Source organism: Pinus tabuliformis, chromosome 4_2 (assembly GCF_031772625.1).
Source record: "Pinus tabuliformis cultivar Carrire ecotype Pingquan chromosome 4_2, CPIR1, whole genome shotgun sequence".
In the NCBI taxonomy this organism is placed as follows: Eukaryota; Viridiplantae; Streptophyta; class Pinopsida; order Pinales; family Pinaceae; genus Pinus; species Pinus tabuliformis.
Window position 1 is genome coordinate 871,559,202 of NC_142304.1, and position 13,253 is coordinate 871,572,454.

Here is a 13,253-nt window from a genome sequence, read left to right on the forward strand (position 1 = left end):
TGCAAATGTGTAGTCTATCAGATTTATAGCTCAAATTTATGGTAGGGCCATTTAAACAATAAAATCTTTGCAAAAAAACTTACAATCCATGGACAATAAATAAATTATCTAGTGAAATTATAAATAAAATAAATCTTAGACCTATACCTGCAACCAAACCTGAGATCTGCATAGTGACCATCGCAAGAGAAAGGGGTAATGAATCTCAACTTACTTAAGAAACCTCTTCCCCCATTATAGTTTAAAAAATCAAATCTTCGAGCCCATGCCCTGCAACCGTCCTAATAAACAAAAGAAATCACGCGGTAGGTGTTTGATCTCCGTGTTCTGTGTGATAGGACAAGATTCTAACATTGATACTTGAATATATCTCTATATCGCAGACCGTCTCTCATTCCAAGAATCCTCTAATAGGGTTTAACTGTATGCCTTATCTCAGTGTGGCATAATCATGGTTTTGGAAAATTCTAATTGCTTGTGGTTTCCACATCTCATGGATGAATGCATGGAACCGAGGTCAGTTGCTTCCTTGCACCGGTCAACGCATTTTAGTTTAAATCCATTATAAATTCTGGAATATTTCAAAAAACATTAATGCATATAAGTTAATTCAATAGTTTCTTTTTTCAAATAACATTCTTATACACAAAAAAAAAAAAATCTATATAAATTTATATATCAGTTTCAATGCATATTTATGAATGGGTGGTTTAATTAATAGATAAAATGGTTTTTTTTTTAATATTTTTTTAATTTTGTTCAAATTTTAAAGATATTTTTTAAAATTATAAGTGGCATTTTTTAAATATTTTTTTTTTTTATTTTGTCTATAATTTGGAAGAGATTTTTAAAAATTATAAGTTCAAGTTGTTTAAGCAGCAGAGTTAGAGTGTTTTACTAGAGTTATAGTTCCATAAAGTTGGAGAATTTTTCGTGACTTGGTCCTCTACCAAGCACACAAAAATTTAAAAATTGAGTGAATCCGTTGAAACTTACCACAAAGTCCTAACTGAGTAATTCAATTTCGACTAAAATTTCATACGCTTAGAAAAAGTTTCACCTCAAAGTCCTAATCTTACCACAAAGTCCTAACTGAGTAATTCAATTTCGACTAGAATTTCATACGCTTAGAAAAAGTTTCACCTGAAAGTCTTAATTGATTAATTCAATAAGTCCTAATCTTACCACAAAGTCCTAACTGAGTAATTCAATTTCGATTAGAATTTCATACGGTTAGAAAAAGTTTCACCTGAAAGTCTTAATTGATTAATTCAATTTGGACTAAAGTTTCAGTACGCTGAATTTTTCTTTTCATGGTGGGAGTCGGGACTCTGTTGGAATGTTCAGCGTTATTTTCAAAAGCAATCAAAATTTTAGAGTTTTAATATTAAGAGTTATTTTCATTTTGAAATATTTTTAAAATGTGATATAAAGCAGCCCAATCAAACAATTAATAAAATTTCAAAAATAATTAAAATCAAATCAAATTCAAATTCCATAAATATTCCGAAATCAAATCAAAACAAAACAGGAGTTAAAACTTTAATTAAGTTCATTGAAACTTTCCCGATGATGTTTAAAACCTACCTTATTAAGAATTAGACGAAACCCATCTGATTCAAAATAAGAAGTTTGAATGATCCTTTCACCAAAATGCAGTAGGCCTGTTTAACACACCAATATAGTGCAGGAAAAATCAATTTCACAGCGCAGTACTCACTGTTGGAACTTGGAGCGCTTTCAGGAAGAACTGAACAAAACAATTTGACAGCGTACTACTCATGGGTCCGTGGGGAAACTGAACAGTGCTCTCTGGTTAAAAAATGACGATATTACCGGTGGTGACGTGGTCCCATACTCCTATTACGGATTTTAATAAAACTAGACGTCAAAATGACGGGTTGGAAAAATATAATGCACCTGGGACGTCAAATTCCAGACCTGCTCCGCAGGGACCAGCGGGAGGACCAGGGCTCAGCAATCCGCCCCAAACACGTGCAAACCAAAAACTAAGAAATACCAACACTAGAAATCAAAGTCCCTGAAATAGCTGCGTACAGGGTGTATATGCAAGAGCATGTCCTCATTTGCAACTTTATGAGCTTTTCGCAGGAAAAGAAGGCTCTCAACTGGTGGATACAACAAACATGGCGCCTAGCAAAAGAAAGCATCAAGCTGCGGCGATCCAAACTCTAAATTTACCGAATTCATCCTTGCAATAATAATAGCAAGGAAATTAAAAATATAAAAGCCATTCAGGGCACATAAATTCAAAACAAAATCAAAATATTAAAACCTGGGATCCAAACTGAGGCCATTTATTCGTGCAATAATACTCTAAATTTAGCGAATTCATTTGTGCAATAATAATAGCAAGGAAATTAAGATATTCAGGGCACATTAATTAAAAAAAAAATCAAAATGTTAAAACCAGATAAGACATGTGAATTTTCTTTTAATAAAACAACATGTTCTACTTGCAAAAACAATTTAAAACCAAATTGCATTTTCGTCAGTCCCCACCTTCACCTTCTAAATTACTATAGTAAAACATATACAAGCATGCCACACAGTTGGACCCATTCATTCGTGCAATAATACTCTAAACTCGGCGCATTCATTCGTGCAATACAAGGAAATCAAAAATGAAAAAGCCATGCAGTGTACATAGATTCAAAAAAATTCAAAATGTTAAAACCAGTGCACATAGATTCAAAAAAATTCAAAACGTTAAAACCATGCAATTGGAGCCCATTTCACTACACAGTTGACAGAATAGTTGCAATATTTATTAGAAATTGGACAAGCCCAATACTACTGAAGGAGTTGCTCCGAGATCTTTACAAAATTATTCAACCAGAACAAACCATTGGCCTTAAAGTTTCAAAGCCGGTCCAGTATTAGAAATTGACGAATCCAAACAAGAAAAAGTATACCACTAATAGTTTCGACTACAATAAAAGCAAACACCAATTCCCTAGAATCATTCAAAGGCCCACTGATTTTCACGCCTGACCTCCTCCTCCTCTTCAGGAGTAAAATCATTCCTTATGTTGAAAGTTCTACGTATTTCTTCTGGCGTTTTCCCTTTTATCATGTCGGCAACAGTCTGACATGCAAGATCTAGCAGATTTTTTATGTTTAGGTAATTAGCAGCCTGCAAAAACCCGGAAAGCTTAATAAGTCAAAATTTCTGTAAAATATACAAATGTATCTTTTTTTCAGAAGATATATTATATTGAGGGAATATATACAAAATGGACATGATAGATCTGAAAATATCGATGGATGATCATCTGAAAAGAGAGACAGACATAGAAGATCTGTTGAAACTGATAGATTTGCAGCATGGATCGCGTGTGAAAAAACTGATAGTCAAAATATATAGCATCTGAGGATGAAGAGAGAGAATCAAATTTGCAGCATGGATCGCGTGTGAAAAAACTGATAGTCAAAATATATAGCATCTGAGGATGAAGAGAGAGACTCAAAAGGGCTGCGAGCATTACTAAAGAAAGCGACGAAGATATTGCAGAACAATTACATGGAATGAGACTACACAGAGATTTCTAGCATTGAAGGATCTCAGAAATTAAAAAAACAATTAGTTGATGGAACATTGATTTACTGGAGAAGCCATCGGTAACTGTACTCAGAGGTTCCAAACGATTTGGTTGGGGTAATTCAGGTAGATTAGACCCCTCAAAACAACAAATAAGAAAAGCGATAGTTTGGTTCAAAGAATACCAAATAAGAGTTTCTGACAGAATACCAGGATAAGGTCGAATAAAGTCGCCTGATCGACTTTTACGAATTCTTCATCCCAAGTCTTGATTTCGTCCGCCGATTTCTCATGTGCGGGGTTCTGAGCATCGACATGGTACTTGCAGTATTGGATGACCTTCGAGAGTATCGCACTAGAAACGTTTGGCAGCGGAATAGCATTGGCGGTGCCAGTGTCCTCGATCATGTACTTGATGGTCTGAGATTCAAATGCCACAGCCTCAGTGACATCAAACAATTCGCCATCTGAGCTCTTCAAACTCACCTTGCTTTCCGAGGCCATGGCTCCCCAACTAAAAAGTTGATCCGAATCGAATAAAAGATGATCTGAATAAAAAGAAAGGACTGAATTTCTGTGTATAAGCGAAGAGAACTCCAGAAAGTATGAACGAACTTTTGCTCGATCAATATGAGATGAGCGATATGTGGTAAGGGCAATATATTTATAGCCTGATTGATTACCCAAATAACCATGCCATGTGCCATTCGCTGCCTTTTTTAAATATTTTTTCTTAACTCTAGTTAACATAACCCAAATCTGGAGCTTTTAGGGTTTTCTTATTTTATTGTTTTATACCCGCTAATTGTTTTCGATTCATGCTCCACCTATTTTATTTTAGTGTATTAGTGGGCCAAATTGCATCTGAAATTACTCTTTGCTAAAAATAGCTAGTACGTCCTCGTTAGCTTAAATGTAGTTAATAAAACAAAAGAATTAACAAAGACAAAAAATCATCATAAAAATAAAACAAATAATAAAATATTATACTATTGAATGTCATCACCAAAAAATAAGAAATATGATTAACTAATATTATTTATTGAGCCGAGGGATGTGTAAGTTTATCCGCCATTTGTTCTCTTTAAAATAAAAATAAAAATTATATTGTAAACAGAAAAATAATGTTGGCTATAATAAGAAAAATAAGTAAAAATGAGTGCTGTTGGAATGCTCTAAATGAGTGCCTTCGAAAAATGAAGATACTGAGAAATCTGTACCAGAAAATCAATGCAGAGAAGAGATTCCAATCGTTCCCTCTGTATGGAAGAGACTTCCTAAGGAGATATTAGAGCTGGTCTTGGCCAGATTGCCACTGAAGAGAATCCTCAGATTGAGAACAATGTGTCACAGGTGGAACATATTATCATTGAGCAAGAGGTTTACCATACTTCATTCTATTCTCTAAGCCCTAAGTTTCAAGAAATGTGTTCTTGTTTGATGTCCTCGATGGTTAATGCAAAGTGAGCTCCAAATTTGACCATGAAGGTTGCAAGGGAATTCCATGGACCGAGGAAGAACACAGGTAAAAATTTAAGCCCTGGATACCTTTTCTCTCCAATAATTTTATTTTCGGCAATAATTGTACAGACCAATGGTATTCACTTGACTTCACTCCATTGCATAGTTTGTTCCCCTGTTTTTATCTTATATATCAATATATTAAATTACTCCGACAGCTCTGTATTGATTTGGATTTCTGTTTCTTTGGGATTTTTAGAGCTTCAAAGTTTTAGTTGTTTGAGATTCTTTATCATTAGTTTATTGATTTGACCTATAAATTTCCTCTAGGTTCTATTCTCGTGGGCCTGTTATTAGAAAAACATTATGCTGCAAGTTTTCTACCTTTATCTCTGTGAAAAGGAAGTATATATTTATATTCGTTTGGATTTTTTGATGTTATTTTTTCTTTCACAATTCCTCCTATCTGGTTAATTTCTTGAGGACCTATCCTAAAAACTTAATAAACAAATTTTAGGCCACCTAACTAAGGTTGTCACAACTGATAATTAAAATAAAAAATCGTTGCCAAAGTAAAAACTCTTAAAGTAGGTTTGAGGCACTCTAAGAGCCTACATACATTAGTTGGAATTGATCAGATGTGTTCAGGGTTGAGACACTCTAGATCTTCTCTTAATGATCCAGGTGGCTCTAGGGACACACACAGGACAAAGAGGGCTTATGAACACTCGAAAATAAAAAATGGTCAGAATGATTTCAAACTAGGACTTGAGTGTATATATCATCATCCTGATCATGGCAATGTGAATAGTTCGTCAATCCGAGCTCGTATGAGCGAGAAAGAGCCAGTCAAAGTTCTGGTCAAAGTTGGGCTGTGGGCCAGGTTTGAGTGTCCTACAATTTGATTGACCCCAAGGCATGAAACTTAGCTCTCGAAGTGGGCTAAATTGTTGCCTCTTTAATTTGTCTAATAAGCCTTATGTTAGACAAATTTGAATAAATTGCCCTATTATTAAATAAATAAATAAATAAATAATATATATATATATATATATATATATACAAAAGCTATGTTTAAATATGGGCCGGTGGCCACGACCCTGCCGGACCCTCCATCGACCACCATACAATGTTCGTATTAATGGGGTGGGCGGGCCACCTCTGGTGAACCCGGCCCACATCCCTATCCACAAATGTACGCACAGTTAATGGGAGGTCTATGGGTATCGAGCCTGTGCCAGCCACATCGGCTGGCCCGCGACCATGCGGCGGGAACATGGCATGTCAAATAAAACAACGCGACTCCCTTTTAATGCACACCACGCTGCCTTTAATACCACGTGGAACTAATGGCAAGAAATGTAGCACAGGCCACCAAAACAGTGGAACCACCGCCCAATAATAAAATCTAAAAAAAAAGATTCTGCATGTTAATTTGGGAGGGGTGGAATTTGATCCCCCAACCCCTCCTCAACCATTTTATAAACTCTACCTTTGCGCCAACCAACCCCACATGGGTTAATCCACCCAGGATTTACATATAAACTCATTTTTGTTAGTGCACCCAGGAGCAGATGGAGGAACTAGGAGCGGACATAGATTTTGAGACAGAGGAGGCATGATATTCTTTGATGCCCAAAGATTCTTTGGGGAGGTAAAAAAAAAATTGTCAGAACATAGTCAAGTTTATAGTCGTTTTTCACGGTTTTCTGTAGTGATCACAATGACGAGGTCAAATTCACCTTTTGAGTTGTGTATTTCCAGTCCACCCATGGAGCAGAATCTTTGAGGAATCTAGGGGGAATCTAAAAGATTCCTTGAGTCCCAGATTCTCAATTTCTCAGAATTCTGAGATTTGACAATCGATTTTGCACTATTCGATGCCACAAATCTAATGGTACATTCAGATTTTTCATTTTCACATTATATTCTTCAGCCACGTTTCTAAGTGGAATGTAGGTGTTAGCATTCATGTGTGAGACAATTTCCATGCGATTGATGCCATCCAATCAATGGCACAAAAAGCTTCAGTAGTTTGACATCCGCTTCTTCAGATGGCCCTTGGTTGTGAAAATTTTTTTCGCCTTGATCTGCCGGCTTACATGAACAATGGGTTGCCATTTGGCAGCCCAAGGTCAATTAAAAATTTGGTGTGGGTCAGTCGGAGGCCCGACAATATTCGGACCCCTCACCTCCTAGCTACCATTCTAGCACTATACCAACTCTACTCACTGTGGTGCTTGTTACATTATGGGCAGAACCAATACTTGAAACTTGTTATTTTTGTGGCTTTATATTATTATTGTTAGGTCGGCTTGGTTATATTGTGTCCCCTTAGACTCCTATATATAGAAATGAGGTTTTGTCATTTGTATCATCTGTGAATATTTCATTTGTGTAATGTAAAGGAGGTTGCCCCCTCGAAGAGGCTGAATTCTAAGGCGTTCAACTATCTTTTCTATCTTTTTGTGAGTTGGTTTCATAACATTTGGTATCAGAGCTTTGGATTCTAGGGTTTCTTTGCTCCAAATAGGTTATCGTGGCATTTGCGCTATAACTTTAACTTTAACTTCTTCTTCTTCTTCTTCCTTTTTTTTTCTGCAACATTTCAGACACTTAAAAAAACCCATTTGGGTTGAAATCGTTCTGAACCTCGGGTCTGAATTTCTAAGCTTTTCACGCTATATTTGCGGAGTTGAGCTCCTACAAAGTGAAAAAAGGTGTGTAGATTTTTTTAAATTTTTGCATAAGCTTGGTTTGAAAAATTAGTTTGAAGGAATTCAAAGGGAATAATGAAGAATTATTAGCATTAATTAATGCCCCGAAGAAAGAAAATGCAAACACTTAGTAAGCAACCTGAAAGCTCTAGCATGACTCGTGAAGAAGAGGAAGAAATGCAACATGATATATCAAAAATAAAAGACAAAGTACAACAAATTTCACTCTCACTAAAGGCAAATGAAGCCAAGATGAATGCGGTGAAAGCTAATATGAATGGCATGCAAGTTAAGATGAATGGTGTGGAAGCTAAGATGGATGGCATGGAAGCTAAGATGAATGGCATGGATGATAAGATGGAAGAATTGAAGATAAATTTGAATAAGTTGCTACAAGAAATGGTCACTAATGGTGAAAGGGTAGTAAAGGAAACTCATGATGAGAACAAAAGAAATGTTAATCATGATTTCATAGACTCTAATGTTGGATTGAAGACCCACTATATTCCAAAAATCGATATGAGGAAGTTTGATGGCAAGGATCCCGCAACATGGATACTACAGATGGAGCAATTTTTCGATCTCCATAATGTGCAAAACACACAAAAGGTACGTATTACAACTTTATGTTTGGAACCAAATCAGTTTGTATGGTATCAATGTCTTTGGTCTTGTAAACAAATTTCCGCTTGGGCAATTTTTACGGAAGAAATGACAGCACATTCCGAGGATACAAAAAGCAACACCTTTTTTAGCCAATTGATAAGTCTCAAACAAAAGGGTTCAATGATGGAGCACATTGAGGACTTCCAAAAATTGAACATAAGGGTAAAAGATATTCCAGAGGAGCATAGGATTGATGTGTTCATAGGGACTTTAAACGATAATATCCAACATGAGGTTTGCCTTTGGGACCCTGATTCATTGGAGAAGGCATTCAGGTTAGCAAGAAAAATGGAAAGCAAAATTATGGCAACGAGGAAGCCTACCACTCACAACTATAAAGATGGAAGTGTTGTTGCCCCTAGCCTTCCACAACCTATAAGGTTGACACCACAACAATTGGAAGAAAAAAGAGCAAAAGGGATTTGTTACAGTTTTGATAGCAAATACACTAAAGGTCTTAAGTGTGCTGAGAAGAAATTATTCTACATAGATTGTGAAGAGGAGGAAGAAAAGGAATAAGAAATGTCAAAAGAAGAGGATACTCTCCAGGAACAAACCCTAGATAAAGAAGAAATGAATCTGACCATATCTTGTAATGCATTAGTTGGAATTACCACTCCTCAAATTATCAGGATAGAAGGACATATCAAGAATAAAAAGGTAATAATGTTGATTGATTCAGGAAGTACCCACAATTTTATTCATTGTAAGATAACAAAAGAATTGAATTGCTTCCTATATCCAGCACCAGAGTGTCAAGTGATGGTTGCAAGTGGAGGAACCATAAATTGCTCTAGAAAGTGCCATAATATCAAGCTATCCATGGGAAAATATGTATTGAATAGCCCAATGCTTTCCATTCCAATGGGAGGTGCTGATGTTGTACTAGGAGTCCAATGGCTACAATCCTTGGGTACAATAGCTTTTAATTTTCAAGAAATTTTCATGAAATTTTCTGTGGAAGGAAAGGAAGTTGAATTAAGGGGTATTGCAGGGAAACCGGGAAAGATAATAAGCTCTAACAGTATGAAAAAGCTTCTAAAAAAGGAACAACGACCTCGAGTAATTGCACAATTATGTTCGCTAGATATTTCCACATCGAAATCATCTATTTCTCCATATCTCCAAAAAGTCTTGGACAATCATTCCAAGGTATTTGAGACTCCCAAAGGTCTCCCACCTATTCGTGATCATGATCATGCTATACATTTGATTCCAAGAAGTGTTCCTCCAAACATCAGGCCGTACAGATATCCCTATGCCCAAAAGAGTGAAATTGAACATATGGTTGCAGAAATGCTAGAGGCTGGTATAATTCAACCTAGTCAAAGTTCTTTCTCCGCTCTAGTAGTATTGGTGCACAAGAAGGATGGATCATGGTGCATGTGTCCGGATTATAGGGAGCTCAATAAGCTCACTATTAAAGATAAATTTCTCATTCCTGTCATTGATGAATTATTGGATGAATTTCATGGATCAATTTACTTCACCAAGTTGGATCTTCGTTCAGGATATCATCAAATCAGAATGAAGACTGAAGACATTCCGAAAACAGCATTTAGAACTCATGAGGGTCATTATGAATTTTTGGTCATGCCTTTTGGCTTACCGATGCACCTTCTACATTTCAAGGTTTGATGAATTCCATTTTCAAACCCTTCCTTAGAAAATTTGGTGTTAGTATTTTTTGATGATATACTACTCTACGACAAGTCTTGGAAGGATCATGTTGAACATGTTGACAGGGTGCTACAACAATTGGAGGAGAAACAATTATATGCAAAAAGCTCCAAATGTTTCCTTGGAATATAAGAGGTGGAATATCTGGGTCATATTTTATCTCATGAAGGTGTTAAGGTAGACCCTAGCAAACTTAAAGCCATTAAGGAATGGAAAATCCCCACATCCATAAAGCATCTGCGAGGATTTCTTGGGTTGACAAGGTATTATCGCAAGTTTGTTAAGAATTATGGGAGAATAGCAGCACCTCTAACAACATTATTGAAGAAAGATGCATTTTCATGGACTCCGAAGGCAACAAAGGCCTTCGAACATCTTAAAGAGGCAATGTGCCAAGCACCGGTCTTAGCTACACCGGACTTCACAAAAACCTTTATTATGGAATGTGATGCTTCAGGAAATGGAATTGGTGTTGTTTTAATGCAAGATAAAAGACCCATTACTTTTGAAAGTCGTCCAATCAAGGGAAAGTATTTACACAAAGCTATTTACGAGAAGGAAATGTTGGCAATACTACATGAACTTAAGAAATGACGACCCTACCTAATGGGAAGACACTTCAAGGTAAAAATGGATCATGATAGCCTTAAATACTTTTTAGAACAAATATTATCCTCTGAAGAGCAACAAAAATGGGTCACAAATATGTTGGGTTATGACTTTGAAATCATCTACAAAAAGGGAAGCAAATGTTATGGCAGATGCACTCTCAAGAAAGGATGAGGATGTGGAAGCATTATTGTGTGCCATTTCTATTATCCAACCAAATTGGATAAACGAAGAAAGGGAAGAATGGAAGAATTACAAAGAAGTGTGGGCACTTATTCAAAATTTACAACAAGATTCCAGTACATCTGATACATTTAGCTGGAAAAATGATTCGTTATGGTACAAAGATCGCTTATACCTCTGTAAGAATTCCCAACTCAAACAAAAGATTCTTATGGAATTGCACACTTCTCCCTTAGGAGGGCACTCAGGATTTTTAAAAACTTACCACAGGGTTAAGAAGGAATTTTTTTGGTATGGCCTTAAATCAGATGTTCAAAAGTTTGTGGAGAAATGTTTGGTTTGCCAACAAAATAAAGTTGAAACAATTAAGACCCCAGGTCTATTACAACCTTTATCCATTCCGAGCCAACGTTGGGAGGAGGTTTCAATGGATTTTATCACAGGTTTACCCAAGTCTGAAGGAAAGGGTGTCATCATGGTGATAGTTGACAAACTTACCAAGTATGCACAATTTTGTGCATTATCACATCCATTTAAAGCCAGTACAGTTTCTACTGCATTTATGGAAACAATTCAAAAGCTACATGGAAACCCAAAGATTATTGTAAGTGACAGAGATCCCATTTTCACTCGAAATTTTTGGACATAATTATTTTCTTGTCTTGGTACTCAGTTAGCTCATAGCTCATCTTATCATCCTCAATATGATGGGCAAACTGAGATAGTAAACAAATGTTTGGAAGGATATCTTCGTTGCTTTGTATCTGATAAACATACACAATGGGTCAAATGGTTTCCTCTGGTTGAATGGTGGTATAGCACTCCATTCCATACTGCAACAAAAATGACCCCATTTATGCCACTTTATGGATATCAGCCACCATCCATCACATCATATTTAAGAGAAAATTCTAAGGTTCAAGCAGTGGAACATCACATCGAGCATCAACAACAAGTTCTCCAACTCTTAAAGGATAACCTCGTGTTGGCGCAGAATAGAATGAAACAATAGGCAGATCAACATCGCAGCGAAAAAAGTTTTGATGTAAGTGACTGGGTATTCCTACGGCTACAACCATATAAACAAATGTCCCTCAATCAAGCTAAGAAGGATAATAAATTATAACCAAAGTATTATGGTCTATACAAGGTGTTGCAAAAGATTGGTGCCATGGCATACAAATGGAGCTTCCTGCAGCTTCTCTAGTGCACCCAGTTTTCCATGTTTCATGTTTAAAGAAGGTTATAGGCGACAAGCTCCCAGTTCAAACAATATTGCCAGAACTTGACAAGGAAGGAAAAATTATATTGGAACCGGAAGCAGTCACAGAGACAAGAACTCAACAGCTACGAAATTGATCAATTTCGGAGTATCTCATCAAGTGGAAGAACTTATATGCTGATGATTCCACATGGGAGGATGAGAATTTTATACAGAAGCATCCATAACTACTCAAGCGTTGAGGACAACACTTTTTTGAAGGAGAGGGGCATGTTAGGTCCCTATAATACTAGTGATTCCTCCATTACTATTGTCATTGTATCCCTTATTATTATTGTTGTGCCCCTATTGTCCCCATATTGTTATTATTGTGCCCCATAGAATCCCTCTATTGTTATTTTTGTGGCTTTATATTATTATTGTTAGGTCGGCTTGGTTATATTGTGTCCCCTTAGACTCCTATATATAGAAAGGAGGTTTTGTCATTTGTATCATCCAAGAATTGTTCATTTGTGTAATGTAAAGGAGGTTTCCCCCTCGAAGAGGCTGAATTCTAAGGCGTTGAACTATCTTTTCTATCTTTTTGTGAGCTGGTTTCATAACATGGATGGACATGACTAATCGGAAGATGAATGGCGGAGATCTTATAGCGGGAGGTTAAGTTAAGAGATGGATGAGCGAGACTAATCAGAAGATGAATGGTGGAGATCTTATCGCAAGAGGTTAAGTCAATAGATGGACGAGCAAGACTAATGGGAGATGAATGGCAGAGATTATCGCGGGAGGTTAAGTCAAGAGATGGACGAATAGGACTAATGGGAGATGAATGCAAAGATCTTATCGCGGGAGGTTAAGTCAAGAGATGGACGAACAAGACTAATTGGAAGATGAACGACGAAGATCTTATCGCGGAGATGAAATGAATAGATGGATGGATCACATCAAGTCACGTGGCGAAAAATAAATAAATAAATAAATAAAATGGTGCGGAATGATGGAGCGGGTTTCCGTATGCGGTAAGCAGTTTCTCACGCACCCTCAAACCCTCAAAGCTGTAAGTTGTATTTCTAAATTTTCTGTGATTAGCCTAAGTGAATGACACATAGCACAGGAAAACCAATTTCTCGCATGCTCTGGGGCGGATATCGATCAT

General features: G+C 36.6%; 1 protein-coding gene across 1 annotated transcript; it reads right to left on the bottom strand.

The window, feature by feature from the left end:
* Positions 1–2,973: 2,973 nt before the first annotated feature.
* LOC149172447 (SKP1-like protein 1B) lies at positions 2,974–4,066 on the bottom strand. The gene is made up of 2 exons (XM_089427715.1): positions 3,773–4,066; positions 2,974–3,157 (listed from the first exon to the last, which is right to left on the bottom strand). Exons 1-2 carry the CDS (start codon positions 4,064–4,066, stop codon positions 2,984–2,986), a joined length of 468 nt encoding a protein of 155 aa, XP_089283841.1. The 3' UTR covers positions 2,974–2,983.
* Between the last annotated feature and the right edge of the window lie 9,187 nt (positions 4,067–13,253).